General features: G+C 42.8%; 1 protein-coding gene across 4 annotated transcripts in view; it reads left to right on the forward strand.

The window, feature by feature from the left end:
- PDE4D (phosphodiesterase 4D) overlaps nucleotides 1–22883 on the forward strand; it is an 825997-nt gene that overhangs the window by 590245 nt on the left and 212869 nt on the right. For all 4 annotated transcript variants that reach the window (XM_075839367.1, XM_075839382.1, XM_075839375.1 and 1 more), the window contains exon 3: nucleotides 16342–16378. In XM_075839367.1, coding sequence (XP_075695482.1) covers nucleotides 16342–16378 — 37 coding nt within the window. The remainder of the gene's footprint in view (nucleotides 1–16341; nucleotides 16379–22883) is intronic.

Genomic DNA, 22883 nt, shown 5'->3' on the forward strand with positions numbered 1-22883 from the left:
AAGTTTGCGGCAGATTTACCTCTCCCTGCACGTTGTTTTTTGCGTCGTTTTTCCCGGCGTTTTTTGTGCGCTGTTTGCGTTTTTCTTTGCCGATTTTTTTCGGGGCGTTTTTCGCTTACTTTATCTTGGCGTTTTTTGCTTGTTTGTTTGCGTCTTTTTTTGCGATGTTTTTGAATGTGTTTTCCGTTTCGTTTATCGTATCCTTTTTTTCGCGTTGTTTATCGTTTCTTTTTTTGCGTCGTTGTTGTCGGAAATTTATTATGCGTTTTTCGTTGCGTCTTTCTTGTGGTTTTCCCCGTTTTTTTTCGCAGCCTTCTTTGCCTCTTTGTTTGCGGCTTTTTTCGCGTCATTTTCCACTATATTTTTTTCGTCGTTTTGCGTGTCGTTTATCATAGCCATTTTTTCTACGCTTTTCGCGTATTTTTTTGGGGTTTTTTATTTCTGCGTTTTTCGTTGCGTCTTTCGTGGCGTTTTCCCTGTCGTTTTTCGTGGCGTTCTTTGCCTCTTTGTTTGCTGTTTTTTTCACGTTTTTTTTTTAATGTTTTTCCCCGCGTTTATCGTAGCCTTTTTGGCGTTGTTTTTTTATTGTTTTTTGCGGCGTTGTTTGCGGCTTTTTTTGCGTTCGTCCAGCCCCGTCTTATGCCTCATGCACACTTGCGTGTAAGATTGACGCCCGTGAGAAACGCATATGAAAACAGGCCAATTTAAAATAATGGGTCGCGTGTGCTGTGCATGGTTTTCACGATCAGCACACGGGCGAGATTCACCCTGTTGAGAATGGGGCCTTAGGCACGATTTACACAAGCGTGAATCACGTCCGTGTGCTGTGCTTTGAAAAAACGCACAACACACGCGACCCATTTATTTCAATGGGGCCGTTGACACATGCGTGACTTTTCACGCAGCGAGAGTCCGCTGCGTGAAACATACTGCATGTCCTCTATTGGTGCGTTATCCTGCACCTACACTCACATTGAAGTCAATGCATGCGTGAAAACCACGCACCGCACACACGTGTTTGGTGCGTGATTTACACAATTTGTTAGATGAAAAAAATGTGCTGGCTTTGTGAGTGCGTGAATAACACATGACAATCGAAAAGCACACTGATGCATAAGGGCGGATTTACACGAGTGTGTGCGTTTTGCGCACGCAAATACAGTGGCGTTTTGCGTGCACAAAATGCACTTGACAGCTCCGTGTCATGTTCATATGGTGCGCAGCTGCGTGCTTTTCGCGCAGCCGCCATCATTATGACACTCTGTTTGGATGTTTGTAAACAGAAAAGCATGTGGTGCTTTCCTGTTTACATTCATACTTTTTACTGCTGTTGCGCGAACCACGCACGTCCCACGGAAGTGCTTCTGTGTGGTGCGCGTGATTTTTACGCACCCATTGACTTCAATGGGTGCGTGATGCTCGAAAAACGCAGAAATATAGAACATGTCGCGAGTTTTACGCAGCGTACTTACGCTGGGTAAAACTCACAGACAGTCTGCATGCCCCCATAGACTTGCATAGGTCCGTGCGACCCGCGTGAAAACCACGCGGGTTGCACGGACGTATAGCACGTTCGTGTAAATCCGCCGTAACGCACACACACAGACATGATTGACGCAAGTTTTTCACACACACGCTCGTGTGCATGAAGCCTTACTAATGGACGCTGTTAGACAGTAATGAACTAGTAATACATTTTAAAATAAATGAGGACATAGAAAAAATATTGTAATGAAATAACACACACAACACTGGTTAACGATTTTATTAAAAATAAAAAAGGGTGTCATTGAAGTAGTCCTTGAACTGTAAAAAACACATAACTAAGAAAAAAAAAGTGATGCTTAGATACACTGCTCGTGTGATACTGTCTGTTTGACCATGTATCTAAGCCTACCACAAGGTAGCCTTAGATACATTACCCAAGCAGACAGTGTCACACATGGGCCATGTATCTAAGAATACATGTTAGGCTTAGATACAGGGCCCCAAAACACAAATCTTATACAGGAATAAAAAGAATGTCATCTGGGGTCCTGTATCTAAGCATACATTGTGTTAGGCTTAGATACAGGCTCCATGTGTGACAATTTTTTTTAGCCACTGTATCTAAGCCTAACAATGTAGGCTTAGATACAGGACCCCAGAAGATCTTTTACAGTTTAATATTATACGCTCTGCTCCGGGACTCCTGACATCGTAGCAGAGCCTATAATAGCGTAGTGCGGCTCCTCCTTGGGCCTGCTCGGTGCTACGGCGCAACGGTGTCCCGCGGGCCGCAGATAACAGTCTCAAGGGCTGCATGCGACCCGTGTGCTGCATCGTGTTGTCTGATCCCCTATCAAAGCCTACTATGTGTAGGCTTTGATAGGGGAAGAACTAAAAGTACAGAGGTCACTGTACCTCTCTAGTCCGCGGGTGCCGTCCCTCTTCACTTTTTTCACTGTGAACACGCATAGGCGCGCTCACAGTGAAAAAAAGCTGCATAGGCTGGGCGGGCACCAGCAGAAACGACACATCTCCAGTGACGTGTCGTGTCCCATCCGAGGTCTCGCTGGGGCGAGACCATGTGATCGGGACACGACACGACAGTGGAGGAGGAAGAAAACGTGACGTCAGAAGACAGGTGATCTGAAGAAAAGAGCTGCCAGAACGGAGAACAGAAGCAAGATTGCACAGGTAAGTATATTAGGGAATAGTTAATGTGTGTATTGTGTGTTTAACTTTTAAATAAAAATATATCTCGGACAACCCCTTTAAGCTGTGAATTAAACAAAACAAAATATTTTCCAATAATATGTAGTTTTCGCGCAAAATTTCATATTTTTACAAGGAATAAAATACCACATTTTGTTGCCCAATTTCTTCTGAGTGCAGTAATTCTCCATTTGTGGTGATAAACTGCCGTTTGGGCCAGTGGGAGGGCTCAAAATGGAAGGAGCGCTATGTGTTTTCCAGATTTTGCTGGATTGGTGTTTGGGTGCCATGTCGCATTTGCATAGCCCCAGAGGTACCAGTACAGTTGAAACCCCCGAGAAGTTACCCCATTTTAAAAACGACACCCACATTCATCTAGAGGTGTAGTGAGCGTTTTAACCCCACAAGTACCGTGTAAAAGATAATGCGCAGCAGATGGTGCAGAATGAGATTTGCAATTCTCTCTCTCTCTATATATATGCAATTTCAGTGTCCGATATAACCGGAGATATACACCCCATAAACTGTAATGTGGGTTCTCCTGGGTACGGCAATACCCTACATGTGGCTGCCTGGGCACATGGTAGGGCTCAGAAGAAGACCACGATTTGGCCTACTGGAGATTTTCTGGTGCTAAGTCATGTATGCAGAAGCCCCTGAGGTACCCGTACAGTTGAAACCCCCGAGAAGTGACCCCATTTTAAAAAAGACACCCCTTAAGACATTCATCTAGAGGTGTAGTGAGCATTTTGACCCCACAGGTACTGTGTAAAAGATAATGCGCAGCATATGGTGCAGAGAGAGATTTGCAATTTTATATATATATATATATATATATATATATATATATATATATATATATATATATATGCCATGTCAGTGTCCGATATATTGTGCCCAGCATGTGCCACCAGAGATAAACTGTAATGTGGGTTCTCCCGGGTACGGCAATACCCTACATGTGGCTGTTATCTGCTGCCTGGGCACACGGCAGGACTCAGAAGGGAAAGATGAGGGGGATAAGCTGTGCGGAGTGTATCAGGGTAAATTAAAAATCAAGGGTTGTATGATAAATTCTAATACAACCTTTCATACAGGGCCCTGGTTTTTCTGGACACGTGTCGCATTGGTATATTGTGTCCTATCTTATCCCCCTCTTTGAGCAGACTCTGCACCTCTTTTGACTTTTTCCCTTCTTGCCAGTTTGGGGAACTTCTCCTGGAAAATGTTGCCCTGGTACTATGCGTGTGGGGTCGCTTCCAGAAGTACTGGGTGCCCCCCCTTCCTGGTCCCTAAAGATTAGGTTCTTGATAACCACCTCTTGAAATTCCAGGAAAGTTCACCTCTGGCATGTACATCAACGTAGCATGTACGCATTGCACAATGCCATCTGTATGATGTGCACGACCAGCTTCTTATACGACACCCTCGATTTCCGCATGGCGCTATAGGGCTTCAGGACTTGATCTGACAAGACCACCCCTCCCATGTACCTATTGTAGTCCAGGATGCAGTCTGGTTTGGGGATCTCTGTACTGGTACCTCGTACAGGTACATGGGTACTGATGTGGCCATGTATTGTTTTCAATACAAGGACATCTCTCTTGTCCTTGTACTTGACACACAATATATTGCTGCTGGATTGTGCCCTGATCTCACCCCTTCTGAGTGTTTGCCCAAGCAGAGTCTTAGGGAGGTCTCTCAGATTTCTTCTAGCAGTGCCGCATGCCGCAAAATACTTCTGGAATCGAGGCACTTGAAGAGTGGGACGGTGGTATAAAAATGAACCAGGTAGAGGTGGTAACCCTGGTCCAGCAGTGGGTGCACCAAATCCCACACAATTTTTGCATTAACTCCCAGTAATTTGTACGTATACTCTGATGCACTCTCGCACAGCTTATACATTTTCACGCCATACCTTGTCACCTTACTCGGCAGGTACCGGCTGAATTGAAGCCACCCTTTAAAATGTACCAGGGACTCATCAACAGAAATACACTTCTCGGGGGTGTATGCTTTGGCAAACCGGACACTAAAATGGTCTAATAGGGGTCTCAGTTTATACAAACGGTCAAAACTGGGGTCATCTCGGGATGGGCACTGCTCATTATCAGCATAATGTAAGAAGCAAAGTATTGCCTTATAACGCATCCTGGACATGGCCATGCGGTACATCGGGGTGTGGTATAAATTGTCTGTTCTCCAGTAGGTCCTAATGGACGGCTTTTCCAGAAGCCCCATGTTCAAGAGCAGTCCCCGGAACTTGCCCAACTCTGCTGTGTCTACAGGAGTCCACCTGTGGGATTGGGCATAAAATGATGTGGGGTTCTTTGTTATATACTGTTTGGCATATAAATTTGTTTGGGACACTATAAGCCCTATAAATTCATCCGTGAAAAAGAACTTGAAAAAGTCCATCTCACTGAGCCCTGCCGTATTAAATTTTATCCCTGGGCTGCCCGTGCACTCAGGGACCCCCTAATGGGGTCACTTCGCTCTGAGGTTTCAACTGTTGCGCGGTCACATCTCTCAGGTGTTTCAACTGTGGTGGAGGTCTTGGGGCGTCTCCTAGGGGGTCCCTCCTCTGCATCAGTGGATGAGGAGGTTGATAAATAAAAGAGAGTCTCGCCATCTGACAAGTCTGTGTCAGAGGCAAGAAACGCAAAGGCCTCTTCAAGAGAAAATTACCTTTGGGACATATTTTATTATTTATGTGTCACACGTGTAAATTGTGTGCTTAGACACGTGTATTGTGTATACAGCAAAATGTGTTATCTTGCACAGTACTTTTATTAGTACTTTTATTAGTACTAGTAGAAGCAATAGACTGCTAGCTAAAACTTTTTTTTTTTTTTATAGAACGTTTCCCTGTCACTAACAAACTTTAATACTAGCTGAGATGCTGCAGATAACTAAATATCAAAACTTTTATTTTTATATATATATTTTTTTTTTTTTATAGAATGAGTGGACTTCCCTGACACTAAACCTAACTAGGGCAAGGGTTCCTAACACTAAACCTAACTAGATTTTATGTGAACTTCCCTGACACTAAACCTAACTACGGTGACGATTCCCTGACACTAAATCTACCTAGATTATTCCGAGCTTTCCTGACGCTAAACCTAACTATGGTGACGGGTGCCTGACACTAAACCTTTCTAGATTATTCCGAGCTTTCCTGGCGCTAACAACTGATTTTATGTGAACTTCCGTGACGCTAAATCTAACTACAGTGATGGATCCCTAACACTAAACCTAACTACGGTGACGGATTCCTGATGCTAAACCTAACTAACTGTGACTGATTCCTGATGCTAAATTCCTTGACGCTATACCTAACTACGCTTTTTGACGGTTCCCTGACACTAACTAACCCGAATACTAAACTATCTTCTGACTTTCTAAACTGTCTTTTTTTGGGCATCACAGCTCGATAAAACGCCGGGGGAAAATGGCGATGCATTTTCCCCTGGACGTATTCCCCTATTCCGGCGCTGAGCGCGAACGATGCACTTAGTGCGACGGAATAGTACGTCGCTGAGTGCGAAGGAGTTAATGACCTTTTGCCATCCGTTTTTCATGGCCGTTAAAAAAAACTGATGGATTTAACTTGTTGGTTTTATTGTCCAAACCCCCTGAAAACACCACAGTGCCCATGTAGATAGTGCTTCAATGACCCTGTAGTTAGTTCCACAGTGCCCACTGTAGATAGTGCCCACATAGTGCCACAGTACCCACTGCAGATAGTGCCACAGTGCCCACATATAAAGTGACATAGTGCCATGGTGCCCACATATAAAGTGCCAATGCCTTCATAGTTTCACAGTGCCCATGTAGATAGCACAACAGTGTCCCCTGTAGATAGTCACACCCCCATATAGTGCCACAGTGCCCATGTAGATAGCGCCACACCCCTGTAGATAGCACCAACCCCCTTTTGTAGATAGCACCACTGTATATAGCTCCACCCCTACTGTAGATAGCAACCCCCCTGTAGATAGCACCGCCACTGTAGATAGCACCCCCACATGTAGATAGCACCCCCTGTAGTTAGTGGCACTGTAGCTCTCTGTAGGAGCGAAATCCCTCTGGCCGAGGATTTCACTCCTAGAGGGAGCCCCTAATGTCTCTGTCCATATATGGACAGTGATGCCAGGGGCTTCTCCAGTAGCGTAATCCCCTGATTAGAGTGCCGGCCAGGGATTCCGCTCTGGCAGGAGATTATAGAGGTAGCCACTGACGTCACTGTCCATATATGGACAGTGACGCCAGGGGCTTCTCCAGTAGCGGAATCCCCTGACCAGAGCGCCGGCCGGGGATTCTGCTCTGGCAGGGGATTCCAGAGGTAGCCACTGATGTCACTGTCTATATATGGACAGTAACGTAAGGGGCTTCTCCAGTAGAGGAATCCCCTGGCCAGAGCGTCGGCTGGGGAGTCCACTCTGCCAGGGGATTCCAGAGATTGCCACTGACGTCGCTGTCCATATATGGACAGTAACGCCTGCGGCTTCTCCAGTAGCGGAATCCCCTGGCCAGAGCATTGGCCGGAGATTCAGCTCCTTCAAGGTGCTACAGTGGTTCTATCAGGAGGGGGGGAGTGCCATCTACGGGGGGGGGGGACGACATCTATGGGGGGAGTGTCGCTATCTATGGGGTGGGGGGGTCTGAGGGGGACAGGAGTCCCTGGCCGATATCACTGTCCATATATGGATAGTAATGTCAAGGGCTTCCCCGGGCTCAACATAGCGTGGTGTGCGGGGAATCCTCGACAAGGATCAGTTTTTACCGGCCATTACAAGGATTGATTAATAAAAAACGGCCGGTAAGAACTTATCCATTGACTTCTATGGGAGCCGTGGGGCAGTCAAAATGACCAAAAATAGGACATTAAAATAGGACATTAAAAAAACGGCCGTGTGAATACATCCATAGAACTCTATTGTTCTGAAAACGGCCGTGTGACGGCCGTTATGAAAACAGCCGTTGCACGGCCGTTTTTTTACTGTCGTGTGAATGTAGCCTTATGCAACTAGTCTTAGAGTGTACACATACAATAGTAAGAAGAAAACATACACGCCATTCCACAAGATGAGTGTGAGACGCCTGATATTAAATGTTATGATATGTACAATTATTTCATTACTGGGATTTAGTCGGGCACTAGGAAGATGAATGTAAATGTGTGCTCCATTGGTTCGTGTTTAGTAAAATAATCAGTTTATAATTACAACTCGTTAGTGGAGCTCTTGTGAATGGCAGTGAACAAACACTTTTGGATTGTCAAAGGGAACTCAGTACACGTCAAAGTGTATTTAAGTGTAAGAGAAATTTAGCGTTTCAGGAGTCATGTATCAGATATAGGAAGGAATGTCATCAATGTAAAATCTAAACTTAGGTGGAGGTCACAGTGTTACAGCATTCACTTTGAAAATACTGTATGCATGTAAGGCTGGATTGACATCTGTATTCGGCTTTCCGTTGTACTGCTCTGTCAGAGGAGCAGAACAACGGAAATACCGGAAGTGTCAGTTCCGTTGCACAACGGGCACCACCAGCAGCTATTGACTTTAATGGGTTCTGTTGGGTTTCTGTCAGGTGTCCGTGGTTTCACCAGAAACAATAGCGCAGCTTGCAGCGCCATTGTTTCGGGTATTTTCGGCCGTATCAGTGACGGAGGCCTCTGAAGGAGCCTCCTATGGAGATGTGAACAAGGCCTTATCTGACAATGCTAATCCTAAGAAAAACAAATATCAATTTCTCACGTTTCTCAAAATTAAACTAAGTCTAATATTGGACAGTTTTTAACCCCTTCCCGCAAAATCACGTACAGTTACGTCATGGGAGATGGACTGTTCCCGCATCTTGACGTAACTGTACGTCATGGAGATGAAGCTGGCTCAGGAGCTGAGCCAGCGACATCACCGCCGGGTGACAGCTGTATGTTACAGCTGGCACCCTGAGGTATCGGCCAGGACCGGAGCTAGCCTCCGATCCGACCGATTAACCCCTCACATGCTGCGTTGAATAGCGATCGCAGCATGTGAGGAGTTTATAGCCACCGGCGCCCCAGCAACATGATCGCTGGGTTGCCGGTGGCTGCAAAGGCGATCGGAGGGCTAATGCTTACCTCCCGGTCCGCCAGCAACGGAATCCTCCTATGCCCCGTCGTCGGCAAGATGGCGCCGGCTCAGCTTCCGGCTCAGAAGCAGAGCCGGCGTCATCAGCAGTGGGTGTCCGCTGTATGTTACAGCGGACACCCCAATCTATCGCCAGGAACCGGAGCTAGCTCCGATTCCTGGCATTAACCCCTTCGATGCAGCGATCCATTGTGATCGCTGCATCCTAGAGGTTTGTAGCAAATCGGCAGCCTTGCCACGCGATGGCAAGGCTGGCGACTGCTACCATGGCAACAGGAGCCCTAACAATGGACTCCTGTCTGCCATTACGTAAGCTGATTAGGCCCCGCCCAGAGGCGGAGCCTGATCGGCTTGCTGTCAGTGAACAACTGACAGTTCTAATACATTGCACTACATAGGTAGTGCAATGTATTAGAACATCAAACAAACTGTTGGACCTTCATGTCCCCTAGTGGGACTAAAGAAAAGTGTCAAAAAAAGTGTCAAAAAAGTAAAAATAAAAGTTGTAAAAAATACAATAAAAGTTTCAAATAATAACACAAAACACAATCGCCCTTTTTCCCTTATCAAGTCATTTATTATTGAAAAAAATAATAAAGCCATACATATTTGGTATCACTGCGACCGTAACGACCTGAACTATAAAAATATTATGTTATTTATTCCGCACAGTGAACGCCGTAAAAAAAATAACTAAAAAATACTGACATAATTGCTATTTTTTGGTCACTTTGTCTTCCAAAAATTGAAATAAAAAGTGATCAAAAAGTCGCATGTACATAAAATGGTGTCTATAAAAACTATAACTCGTCTCGCTAAAAACAAGCCCTCATAGAGCACCGTCGACGAAAAATGTAAAACCGTTATGGCTCTCACAACTCCAAAAACTCCAAAAATCCATTCTCTTTACAAAAGTTATTTTATTGTGCAAAAAGTTGTAAAACATAAAAAGTGCTATAAATTAGCTATCACCGGAATCGGCCTGACCCGCAGAATAAAGCTAACATGTAATTTATAACACGTGGCGAACGCTGTATAAAAAGAACTAAAAAAATATGCCAGAATTGCTGTTTTTTGGTCACCTTGCCACCCAAAAAAAAAAGGATAACAAGTGATCAAAAAGTCGCATGTACCCCAAAATGGTACCAATAATAACTACAGCTCGTCCCGCAAAAAAATACAGCCCTCATACCGCTACGTCTATGAAAAAATAAAATTAGTCAAGGCACCAATAAGCCAGGAAATAAAAATATGCAGTTGTGCCCGAGGGGAACATTTCTTCTGTTTCAAGTGGCGAATTATCAAGGCCCCTAAAATTAGGGATCCAGGAAGGGGAGGGCCCAAACATATCTGCTGGAAGCGAGGGTGCCCGTATTATACCAGGACAACACTTTCCCAGCAAAATTCCCCAAACTTCAAAGGTGCCGAGTGCGGACCAAAAGGGGGATAAGTAAAGACCATTTATTAGTGCGACACCGGCCTGTGCAGAAAGGATTGTGTCACAGCATAACACACATCTATGGATTATTATTTATTTATTTTTTTACCCCACTATACCACCTGACTATGCCCCTTATATACTCCGCCCGCCTTACATGTGCCCCCACATTATAAACGGAAACACCAGTAAGACTCCAAACAAAACTACTACCAAGCAAAATCCACGCTCCAAAAGCCAAATGGCTCTACCTCCCTTCTGAACCCTACAGTGTGCCCAAACAGCAGTTTACTTCCACATATATGGCATCGCCATACCCGGGAGAACCCTTTTAATAATTTTTGGGGTGTGTGTCTCCAGTGGCACAAGCTGGGTATTGGCATATCTATTGAAAAACCATTTTCACTCTGCAACATCACGTGCACACCAATTTCTGCCAATCACCTGTGGGGTTAATATGCTCACTACACCCCTAGGTGAATACCTTGAGGGGTGTAGTTTCCAAAATGGGGTCACTTCTGGGGGGATCCACTGTTTTGGTCCCACAGGGACTTTGCAAATGCGATATAGCGCCCAGAAACCAATCCAGCAAAATCTGTACTCCAAAAGCCAAATGGCGCTCCTTCCCTTCTGAGCCCTACTCTGTGCCTAAACAGCAGTTTATGACCACATATGTGGTATTGTCATACACAGGAGAAGTTGCTTTACAAGTGTTGTGGTGCTCTTTTACATTTATTTGTTGAGAATATGAAACATTTTCAGCTAAAACTACGTCTTATTGAAGAAAAAGGATTTTTTTTATTTTCACTGCCCAATTCTAATAAAATCTATGAAACACCTGTGGGGTCAAAATGCTCACTACACCCCTAGATGAACTCCTCAAGGGGTGTAGTTTTGTGAATGGAATCACTTTTGGGGAGTTTCCACTGTACTGACACCTTAGGAGCTTTGCAAAAGTGACATGGTGTCAAGAAACCAATCCAGCAAAATCTGTGCTCCAAAAGCCAAATGGCACTCCTTCTCTTCTGATCCTTGCCGTGTGCCCAAACAGCAGTTTATGACCACAAATGGGGTATTGCCGTACTCCAGAGAAGTTGCTTTACAAAAGTTGGGGTTCTTTTATTCCTTTATTTGTTGAGAAAATGAAAAATGTTGAGCTAAAGCTACGTCTTATTGGAAAAAAAGGATTTTTTTTATCTTCACTGCCCAATTCTAATAAAATCTATGAAACCCCTGTGGGTTCAAAATGCTCACCACACCCCTAGATGAATTCTTCAAGGGGTGTAGTTTCCTAAATGGAGTCACTTTTTTGGTGTTTTCACTGTTTTGGTCCCTTAGGGGCTTTGCAAATGCGACGTGGTCTCCGCAAACCATTACTGCTAAATTTGAGCTCCAAAAGCCAAATGGCGCTCTTTCCCTTCTAAGCTCCGCCGTGTGTCCAAAAAGCCGTTTATGACCACATGCGGGGTATTGTTTTACTCGGGAGAAATTGCTTTACAAAAGTAGTGGTGCATTTTCTCCTTTTAGTCCTTGTGGAAATTAGAAAAAAATAGCTAAACCTACATTTTCTTTGAAAGAATGTAGATTTTCATTTTCACGGCCTACTTCCAATAATTTCTGCAAAAAACCTGCGGGGTCAAAATGCTCACTATACCCCTAGATAATTTCCTCAAGGGGTATAGTTTCCAAAATGGTGTCACTTTTGGGGGATTTCCACTGTTTTGGTGCCGCAAGAGCCTTTCAGATCCGACATGGAGCCTAAAATATTTTCTAATAAAAAGGAGGCCCCAAAATCCTCTAGGTGTTCCTTTGCTTCTGAGGCCTGTGCTGCAGTCAATAAGTGCACTAGGGCCACATGTGGGGTATTTCTAAAAACTGCAGAATCTGGGCAATAGATATTGAGTTGCGTTTCTCTGGTAAAACTTTCTGTGTTACAAAAAAAATAGATGAAAAATGAATTTGAACATTTCACATCTAGTTTGCCTTAATTCCTGTGAAACATCTAAAGGGTTAAGAAACTTTCTAAATGCTGTTTTGAATACTTTGAGGGGTGAAGTTTTTAAAATGGGGTGACTTATCGAGGGTTTCTAATATATAAGGCCCTAAAATCCACTTCACATCTGAACTGGCCCCTGTAAAAATAGCCATTTGAAATTTTCTTGAAAATGTGAGAAATTGCTGCTAAAGTTCTAAGCCTTGTGATGTCATAGAAAAATAAAAGGATGTTCAAAAAACGATGCCAATCTAAAGTAGACATATGGGGAATGTTAACTAGCAACAATTTTGTGTGGTATTACCATCTGTCTTACAAGCTGATACATATAAATTTAGAAAAATGCAAATTTTTGCAATTTTTCGCTACATTTTGGTGTTTTTCACAATTAAATACTTAATGTATCGAGCAAATTTTGCAAGTAACATAAAGTCCAATGTGTCACGAGAAAACAATCTCAGAATCGCTTGGATAGGTAAAAGCATTCCGGAGTTATTACCACATAAAGTGAAACCTGTCAGATTTGAAAAAATCGGCTGTGTCCTGAAGGCCAAAACAGGCTGTGTCCTTAAGGGGTTAATTATTGCTATGTTTACTGAGGGACCAAGTTTTCCAACACCAATAAGACCCTTGTGAATGTCCTTTAAAAAGGATTCACAGGAAGAAATTTATAAAATGACATGTATTATATTAATGTACACTAAAGGAACTTTTATAAATCTTTATCAAAAATGCTTTGCATAAATTAGTAATACATCTCCCTCACCTTCCAGCAGCATGTAGTTCCCCTTTCCCTGACTAGAGGTTCTCTGACCATGTTTTAAAAAAAACCTCCTCTCCAAAAAATCCATCTAGTGTAAAACTGAAGAATGTGGGGAGGGAAGGAAGGGGATGCAGTTACAATTTCTTACCCACTGAAACAACAGGAGGGGGAAGCAGAAGCTAATTTGCTTATAGCACACAGAACAGCTTTTATATCACACAAGAAAGGTCTGTCCGCTCAGCAAGCATGGAGATACAAAATGTGCATTTACTGAGACCAAATTATGCCGGTTACTCTGTCTATGGTACCCACAGCAGAGCAAGCGTAATCTCGCGAGATTACGTTTTGCTCTGCTTTAACTACCACAGATACAGTAACTGCTAAAAAGACGTAATAGTTATTAAGTCTTTTTAGCAGTGTGTTTGTGTTGAACTCTGACCTGCCGTTTTTGGCGGTTTTTTGACCAGGGGGCTGGTCTGAATTTGGCCCAATTAAGATTTTATCAGCTCTGTATTTATACGTGCTAATTTACTGTATTTTTGACTTGCCTGATGAAGACGCCAGTCCGGCGTTGAAACGCGTAGCATCTGTTCTACTACTGTCCAATAAATTTATTATTTATTTCATTAAGCAGCGCCTTGAAATCCCGTTTTTTATTGTTTTTAATCACTACTATTTGGCATCTCCATGGGAGTCTTGCGTTGGGATCGGCAGCAGCTTCACATTGCAATTACATGCCAGTAATTTGCATCCTCATAGGTGAGCATTTATGGTCATTTTTGCTCATTTATATTACAAATTGATTCGCACAATGTGGCGCCGTGTCCTTTTTACTTTGTTTTAGTACATCTCCTTATGTAGGAGATAGGGCACTTATAATCTGGTGACAGAGCCTATTTAAACCTTAATGACCAAGCTATTTTTTAAGTTTTTCCATCATCGCATTCCAAGAGCTATAACTTTTTTATTTTTGCGTCGATATTGCTGTATAAGGTCTTGTTTTTTGCTGGACAAGTTGTGTTTTTTAATAGCACCATTTTGGGGTACATATAATTTATTGATTAACTTTTATTAGCTTTTTTTTGGGGGGTAACAGAAAAAAACCAGCAATTTTGCCGCACTTCCTAAATTTACACAGTTTACCATGTGGTATAAATAACACAATAACTTTATTTAGCGGGTTGTTGTGATTGCAACGATACCAAATTTATATTGATTTTGTATGTTTTACTACTTTTACACAGTAAAAAATTATTTTTTAAAAAGTTATTTGTTTTTGTGTCTCCATATTTGAAGAGCCATAACTTTTTTATTTTTCTGCCGATACAGCTGTATGAGGGCTTTTTTTTGCGGGACAACTTGTAGTTTTTATTGGTATCATTTTGGAGTAGATGCAACTTTTTGATCATTTTTTATCACATTTTTTTTAAGGCAGGATTCACAGAAAATGTTTGCATTGTTTTATATTTTATTTTTTACGACGTTCGCTGAGCGCGTTAAATAATGTAATAACTTTATAGTTGGGGTGTTATGGACGTGGCGATACCAAATATGTGTAACCTTTTAACTTTTTTTTGTTTTTTAATCATAAAGCAGTTTGTAACGGGAAAAAGTGGGTTTTTCATTTTTTATTTTTTTTACGTTTTTATTTATTAACTATATTAAACTTTTTTTTTTTTACCAGTCCCACTAGGGGACTTCTCTATGTAATCGTCCGATTGCTATTATAATACACTACAATACTTCTGTATTGCAGTGTATTACTGCCTGTCCGTGTAAGACAGGCATCTGCTAGGCTATGCTTCTGTCATGGCTTAGCAGGCATTAACTGGGACAGACCTGGGGGCCTTTATTAGGCCCTCCCGGCTGCAATAGAAGACACCGACACCCTGCGATCACATGCAGGATGCTGGTGGGGTGAGAGAGGGAGCTCCCTCCCTCTCTCCAAAATCACTCAGATGCGGCGCTTGCTATTGAGCGCCACATCTGAAGGGTTAAACTAGCGAAATCGATACTGGTATTGATCTCGCCCGTTCGAGCAGGGACGCCCCCAGCCTTCCGCTACCGAAGGTAGCGGAGAGCAGGGAGAGTTAACGGCTCCCTGCTCTTTTTATTTACTCTGATGCAGCGCCGTAAAAAGGCTACTGCATCGGAATAAAGCCCGTTAGTGGCCACTGTAAAAACACTATGGGGTGGTGACTAAGGGTATGTGCACACGATAGCAGGCATTTACGTCTGAAAATACAGACTGTTTTCAGGAGAAAACAGCTGCCTCGTTTCAGCCGTAATTCCTCCTCCTCGCATTTTGCGTGACTTCTCTGACAGCCGTAAATTTTGAGCTGCTCTTCATTGAGTTCAATGAAGAACGGCTCAAATTACGTCTGAAAGAAGTGTCCTGCACTTCTTTTGAGGAGGCTGTATTTTTACGCGTCGTCGTTTGACAGCTGTCAAACGACGACGCGTAAATGACAAGTCGTCTGCACAGTACGTCGGCAAACCCATTCAAATGAATGGGCAGATGTTTTCCGACGTATTGTAGCCCTATTTTCAGACGTAAAACGAGGCATAATACGCCTAGTTTACGTCTGAAAATAGGTCGTGTGAACCCAGCCTAACAGGTTAAAGGGTATATCCACCTTTGAGCACCATTTTCCAGTTCATATTTTTATACTTATTAGCTTATCTTACAACAGATTACTTGTACAGGGCCTGAAGTAAAGAGCACACTTCCCTGGGTACAAAACTGATGTAAACTCTGTACAGACACTGAGCCAGCAAGGAATGCTGGGAGATTTCAGCTCTTACACCTGCAGCCTGAAAGCAATGCTGGACTATAGTTACTCAAGATCAGTTCTAAAAAGGTGATACAAAAGTAATTATAAAGTGACAAATTTTTATGTATGACACATCAAGGGGGTGGGTGGTCCCCAACTCAGGACCTGCAAGTATCTGCATCTCCCACTCTGTTGGTCCCAGCCCGTCCATGTATCATATGGACGGCCATTCAGTTATGTAATAGTACATTACCTGGAAAGAAGGGTTATATTTGTGAGACAACGCCATCAATTATATGGCTCTCAGTCATAATCGCTTCATGAACACAGGCCTTTAGATTGGGGACGGGAGAACCCCACATATGATAAAAACATCCGAGCAGTATACATAGTCTCAGAAACACCGGGGATATACATATCACATGTACAGTGTGTACACTGTCATTTTGAGTTATCTGTTAAGCAAAGTTATTTAGTGTATTATCTGTATTTTATGCATTTCTACGCCCTTCTAAACTATTTTCTTTATTTTACAGACATGGAGATGACTTGATTGTAACACCATTTGCTCAGGTGAGTCGTGGTGATGTATGAAGATACGCTGTGTAATGAGAAAGCTAGCTGAATGATTTATCAATGCATTTTATGTTTAGAATTGAACTAGTGTATGCCAAGCTTAAAGGGGTTGTACAGAATTAGAATAAATGACGGCTTTCTTGTGCCACACCAGTCCACAGCTCAGCCCTATTCACGTCAATGTGGCTGAGCTGCAGTACCAGACACAAGCCATGCACAGGTGTGGCACTGTTTCTGGAACAAATTAACTATATTTTTCTAATATTAGACAACCACTGTAAAAGGAACCTCTAGCCAAAGGGAAGCTAGAAGTACTTATGTATAGCTTTAAAAGGCTTACTATATGGCACTTCCTGGAGATATTTGAGCTGACATGGACAAAGAAGTTGTGACTCCCATTGCAGTAGCTAAAGGAGTTTTCCCATTTCCACAGAATATGCCATAAATATCTGACAGATGGGAGTTGTAGCTGGTCTTTCCTTCACCTAGAGCAAAAATTCTGTTTGCTGCCCTAGCCCTGTATCTAAATGCCCTGGCCAAGGCAGAGCAGCTTGCTGGCGCTCCCCCTGGCATCTAGCAATTGGTGCACATGTCCTTCAAATCCTCCCTAGCTATGCCCCTTCCCTGTCTACTAAGTGACAATGACTAAAGAATGAGTGGGATTAAAGGGGTTTTCCAATCTCTAAAAATTGTTGGCCTATCCTCAGGATAGGCCATCTATAGCTGATCGCTCGGGGTCCGACTACCGTGACCTCCGCCAATCAGCTGTTTTGAATGGGAGGCAGCGCTTGTACGAGCACTGCTTCCCCTTTATTCTGGTCACTGCTCGTACTGTGAATCGCCAACACAGCAGTAGCGGCGGTTCACAGTATTACAGCCTTCTCCCATTCCCTTCAATACTGTGAATTTCCGCTACTGCTCTGTCGGCGATTTACAGTGTGAGGAGTGACGACAATGAAGCGGAAGCAGCTCTTGAATGAGTGCTGCAGCCCCTTCAAAACAGCTGATTGGCGGGGGTCCCGGCAGTCAGACCCCGAGCGATGAGCTATTCATGGCCTATCCTGAGGATAGGCCATCAATTTTCAGGGACTGGAAAACCCCTTCAAGCAGGAGTGGATGCAAACAGGTGAGGGCCTCCGTGCAACAACATTATATGGGCCCTTGCTCTCCAATATGTCATCATAAATCACCCCTTTATGTCTCTCTTACAATCAATCAGTAATTGTTAGCCATAAAATGTATTCCCCCAGACATGTACATGCAATCTAATAGACAGAAGAAAGCTGCATTAAGGGTGACACTTACCTAATGGACCCCTGTGCAGCTGCACAGGTTGCACCAATGGTATGTCCGCCCCTCAGATTAAGTAAAACCAGATTTTCTATGTGCAGTCTGACTGTAAAGTCCCACGTTTTGTTGTTATACAGCAATAATTGATGTTTGGATGGGACACCGGCCTATTCAGAAGTGCTGTTATCTGGACTGCGACACTATTGTACCGTTCCAACTCTGTCCTGCGATTAGTTTGTCTCTTGCTCATTTTTTGTGATTAAAATAGTTTTCTAATAACCAAATGTACTGTAAATGTTTTAAGTTATTATTCTTTCTATGTTTAATAAATGTGATGAGCAAACGGAAAAAAAAACACCAAAGGCTCATGAGAATTTTACTTCCTCATCACCAAATTTGGAGATATTTCTCTATACAGCATCATTTAGGACTTTCCTATAGACATAATTAGGGAAGGAGGGCATAGCCGGTCTCTGACAGCATACCGGTAGACTAGGAATTCCACTCAGAACTTTGTGGATTTCCTCCTAATGATTTTTGAGCTCTACATACCCACACGTTATGTATGGAAGCAGACGGCAGGGGATCTATATCTTGGACTCTGAAAGTCTCGATGTCGTCCTGGATATGTCACTCTACAGGCATCCAGTTACTATAATCTATGTTATCTTAATATTCTCCAGGGAGGGTTTATAGCTGTGTTTAGTCTGTCTCTGTCTGTAAACTCACAAACCACCTCCATCTATTGTATTGTACAGTAAGAAAGCCTGTGAATATATATATTGTGCAATGCAGAAGGTACAATACAGTCCAATAATGATTCCTGACACTCAGATACGTAGCTGAACGGGCTTCACTCCTTATATCTTCCAGGCAGGAGCTATATTACTATGTGTGCCAGGCAATGCCGGCTGAAAGAGTCTTATTTAACTTATATCAATATGACTTTCCTTTTCTAACCATTGACGTCAGTGGATATGTTGCAGCAGTTGCTTAATATTTTCATTAACTCTTTTACAGTGCAACTATTAAGCAAAAATGTTTTCATTGCAGAATTGCTTTAAGTGAATATCCACAATTCTGTTTTATATTTATCTAAATGGATCTAAAAATTAGTGCTGATTAATTTCTTAGTATATCTTTAAAATGGTCACAGCTTCGTATTTTTTTTTGCATCCCCATGCATAGACATAATTATATAATACAAATGTGTCTACCTACTGGTGTGGGGGTGAGTTTTTTTAGGACATTACTCCATATTGTTTATAGATTGAGCTCACTAATAAAAGAGTATGCTTTTAGCTCCACCTAGTGGTGGCTGCAGGCATCCAGAATTGTATCATTTAATTGTATGTCTATGCAGAGGATATAGAGCTCTGAGTCTGAAAAACTGAGCTCTGGCTGTCATAAAGATATATTAAAAATTAATTGACACAGAATATTGGGCCTGAAAATTACATGATGTTAAAAATTAGACATTCGCTTTAGTCAACTACAGCCTTTTGTGGCCATTACTCCATGGATGGATACATTTGGCCCACAATATGAGCCGGCATCTACTTTATGCAAACACATGATAGAAATAGTTGTCTAGCCTTAGTCTATCCTCGCTTCATACTTTGGCCTAAGTTTTTGTTGTGACAGAGAATGCATGATTACCACATCTCAATAATATACCAACCCTACATCTGAAAACACTGGAAACCCTGCCATATTTTTACCCCCATTGATGTTAATGAGGAAAATACTTCCAAAAAATTCAAAATTGTAATCTGATTCAGGGGGTTGGCTCATTTTTTAAAACCTATTTTCATACACCCTATTAGGTAAATTCTGAGTTAATAGACGTGGTCCCCTGTTCAGGATCCTCATCTTTTGACTAGAGGGAAGAGCGGTTACAAAGAGGATCTATCGCTCTGGAGGAACTGTCCTGTGCTGTATTACACAGACAACGCATTGTTTAAAATCCCTTCACGAACGTCCCGGTACGGCCTGGTGCAGGGCGAGAACTATAGAGCAGGCTCATGCGCTGAGTCTGTTCCATACGCTGCGGCTGTCAGCTGTGTATTACAGCTGACATCTGGGACTAGTGGGCAGGAACATTGATCAAGCTTTTCTGGCCGTATAACCCCTCAAATGCTGCGGGCAATCACGACTGCAGCATCTGAGGCGTTAAATGGAGGGGAGCGGCCCCCTCTAACAGCTCATCGACCCACCCCACCCCCCCATGCGACACTATCACAGTGTGCTGATGGTTGTCATGGCAGCCCAGGGGCTTAATGAAGTCTGCCTTCACTCTGCCTCTGTTAAGGGCTGCCTGTGGCAGGGCTTAACAGAAGCCTGTAAAAATGACTATACACTGCAATACATTAGTATTGTATCTAATGATCATTGGTTAAAGTCCCCTAGGGGGACAAATAAAATGTGTAAAAAAAAAGTTAAATAAAGTTTTTAATAGTGAATTATTATTTTTTTCGAAGAGTTTAAAAAAACACCTTTTCCCATTTTTTCTAATAACTGGTATTGCCACATGCGTAAAAGTCTTAACTATTACAATATAGCGTTATTTTACCTTCTCGGTGAACGCCGTAAAAAAGAAAAATGTAACTGCCCAAATTGCTGTTATTTGGTCACCTTAACTCCCCAAAAAAATAGAATAAAGAGTGATCAAAAAGTCTGTGTACCCCAAAATGGTTCCAATAAAAAGTACAGCTCGCCCTGCAAAAAATAAGCCCTCTCAATCAACGGAAAAATTAAAAATTGATGGCTCGTCCTGCAAAAAACATGTCCTCATATGGATATTTTAATGGAAAAATAAAAAATGTATGGCTTTCGAAGGAGGGGTGCGGGGACTAAAAGTAAAAAAACAAAATTGGCCGTGTCCTTAAGGCAGGGGTGGGCAAACTTTTTGACTCGCGGGCCACAATGGGTTCTAAAATTTGACAGAGGGGCCGGGCCAGGAGCATTTGGAGGGAGTGTTTGGGCCGGATATACTAAAGCATTAAATGTAGTGTGTGCAAACCTCATAGCACAGTAAGAACACTACAACCCAATTTATTAACTGTCTTTCAAATGTGAAAAATAGCCCTTATCAGTTAATAAATTTGTCTCAAGGAATATGCAAGATATGGCATTTACATACTATTTCGCAGATACTGGGAGGAGGAAATGTAAATAGATTAAAATAACATACGCACTGTGATTTATCAAGAAAAAAGTTCTGTTGACTCTGTAAATTAGCTGCCAACCTCTGAGCAGTAGCCGCCCGTTCTTGTGTTGACTGCTTGCTAGCATAGTTTGCATGCTTCGTGGCAAAGTGACGGCTGATATTGTACTCTTTGAAAACCGAAGGGCTTAATGGTGACGTGAAACGAAGTGAAAATTAAAGTGAAATAAAGAGAAATACGCGCCACATTAACCCCTTAATGACCGGGCCATTTTGCACGTTAATGACCAAGGATTATTTTTTGGTTTTTCACGGTCGCATTCCAAGAGTCGTAACTTTTTTTTTATTACGTCGACATAGCCGTATAAGGGCTTGTTTTTTGCGGGACGAGTTGTATTTTGTAATTGCACCATTTTTAGATGCTTATAACATATTGATTAACTTTTATTAACTTTATTTTAGGAGAGAATTGAAAATAAGCAGCTATTCCAGCATTAATTTTCACGTTATAAATTTATGCCCTTTACTATGCAGCGTAAATAACATGTTACCTTTATTCTACGGGTCGGCACGATTACGAGGATACCAAATATGTAAAGGTTTTATATGTTTTCCTATGTTTGCACAATAAAAACCCTTTTAGAAAAAAATTACTTGTTTTTGCATCGCCGCGTTCCAAGAGGCGTAATTTTTTTATTTTTCCGTCGATGTGACCGTACGTGGGATTGATTTTTGCGGGCCAATGCGTAGTTTTCATTAGTACTATTTTGGGGTACATAGGACTTATAGATTAACTTTTATTTTATTTTTTATGGGGGGAATGGGAGAAAAGAGAGAATTTTGCCGTTGTTTTTTGGACGCCGTACATCCGGCGGTTTCATTAATGTGTTCATTTTATTGGTCAAGTTGTTACGATCGCGGGGATACCATATATGTGTATGTGTGATTTGTTTTGACCGTTTTATTAAATAAAACCACTTTTTGGGGCAAAAAAGTAGTTTTATTTGACTTTGACTGTAATTTTTTTTATCACAAACTTTATTTAACGGTTTTACTTTTTTTTTTTTAGTCCCACCAGGGGACTTCACTATGCGATATGCCGATCGCATATATAATGCTTTGGTATACTTCGTATACCAAAGCATTATTGCCTGTCAGTGTAAAACTGACAGGCAACCTATTAGGTCATGCCTCTGGCATCGCCTAACAGGCAGATGCTGAAGACAGACCTGGGGGTCTTTGTTAGACCCCCGGCTGTCATGGAAACCCGACGGCGACCCGCGATTTGTTTGCGGGTGCGCCGATCGGGAGACAGAGGGAGTTCCCCCCTCTGTCAAACACATTAAATGCCGCTGTCACTGTTGACAGCGGCATTTAATGGGTTAAACTGCCGGAATCGGCGCGTGCTTCGATTCCGGCAGTTGCAGCAGGAGCCAGGCTGTGTATAACAGCCGTGCTCCTGCCGCTGATCGCGTGGGTAAACTGTCAGTACCCGCGCGATCACAGGACGGATATATCCGTCCTCCTGCGCGAACTAGCAGCTGCTGAGGACGGATATATCTTGGACAAGTTCGGCGGGCCGGATTAAAAAGCCTAACGGGCCGTATGTGGCCCGCGGGCCGTAGTTTGCCCATGTCTGCCTTAAGGGGTTAATGCTTTATTTCCCCAGTGGTTTCTCCAAAGATTATATCTGATTGTGGGGGCCATAGCAGGGGAATAGTTTGACAATCCCTACTTTTATGAGTGTTTCTTGATCACAAAGGCGGAGCACCCCCTTCAGTTAAAAAAAAACACAGAATGCCTTAGACCGATGGCTCCCAAACTTTCTGAGGCCGGGTCCCACTTTTGGACGAGTCTTTAGTTTAGGACACCCCACTACCGTACTTAGCCCCATTTGGTCTGACGTATGTCAACATCATTCGTAGCTAGATGCCGGTACATAGCTCCACTCAAAATAAGTCCATGCAACATCGAAAATAACGACAATTGTGCGGGCGGAGGAAGAGACGGGCTGAGGCCCGACTGTGGCCGCTGATGGTGGATCCG

The sequence above is a fragment of the Rhinoderma darwinii genome, chromosome 1, assembly GCF_050947455.1.
Source record: "Rhinoderma darwinii isolate aRhiDar2 chromosome 1, aRhiDar2.hap1, whole genome shotgun sequence".
NCBI lineage: Eukaryota > Metazoa > Chordata > Amphibia > Anura > Rhinodermatidae > Rhinoderma > Rhinoderma darwinii.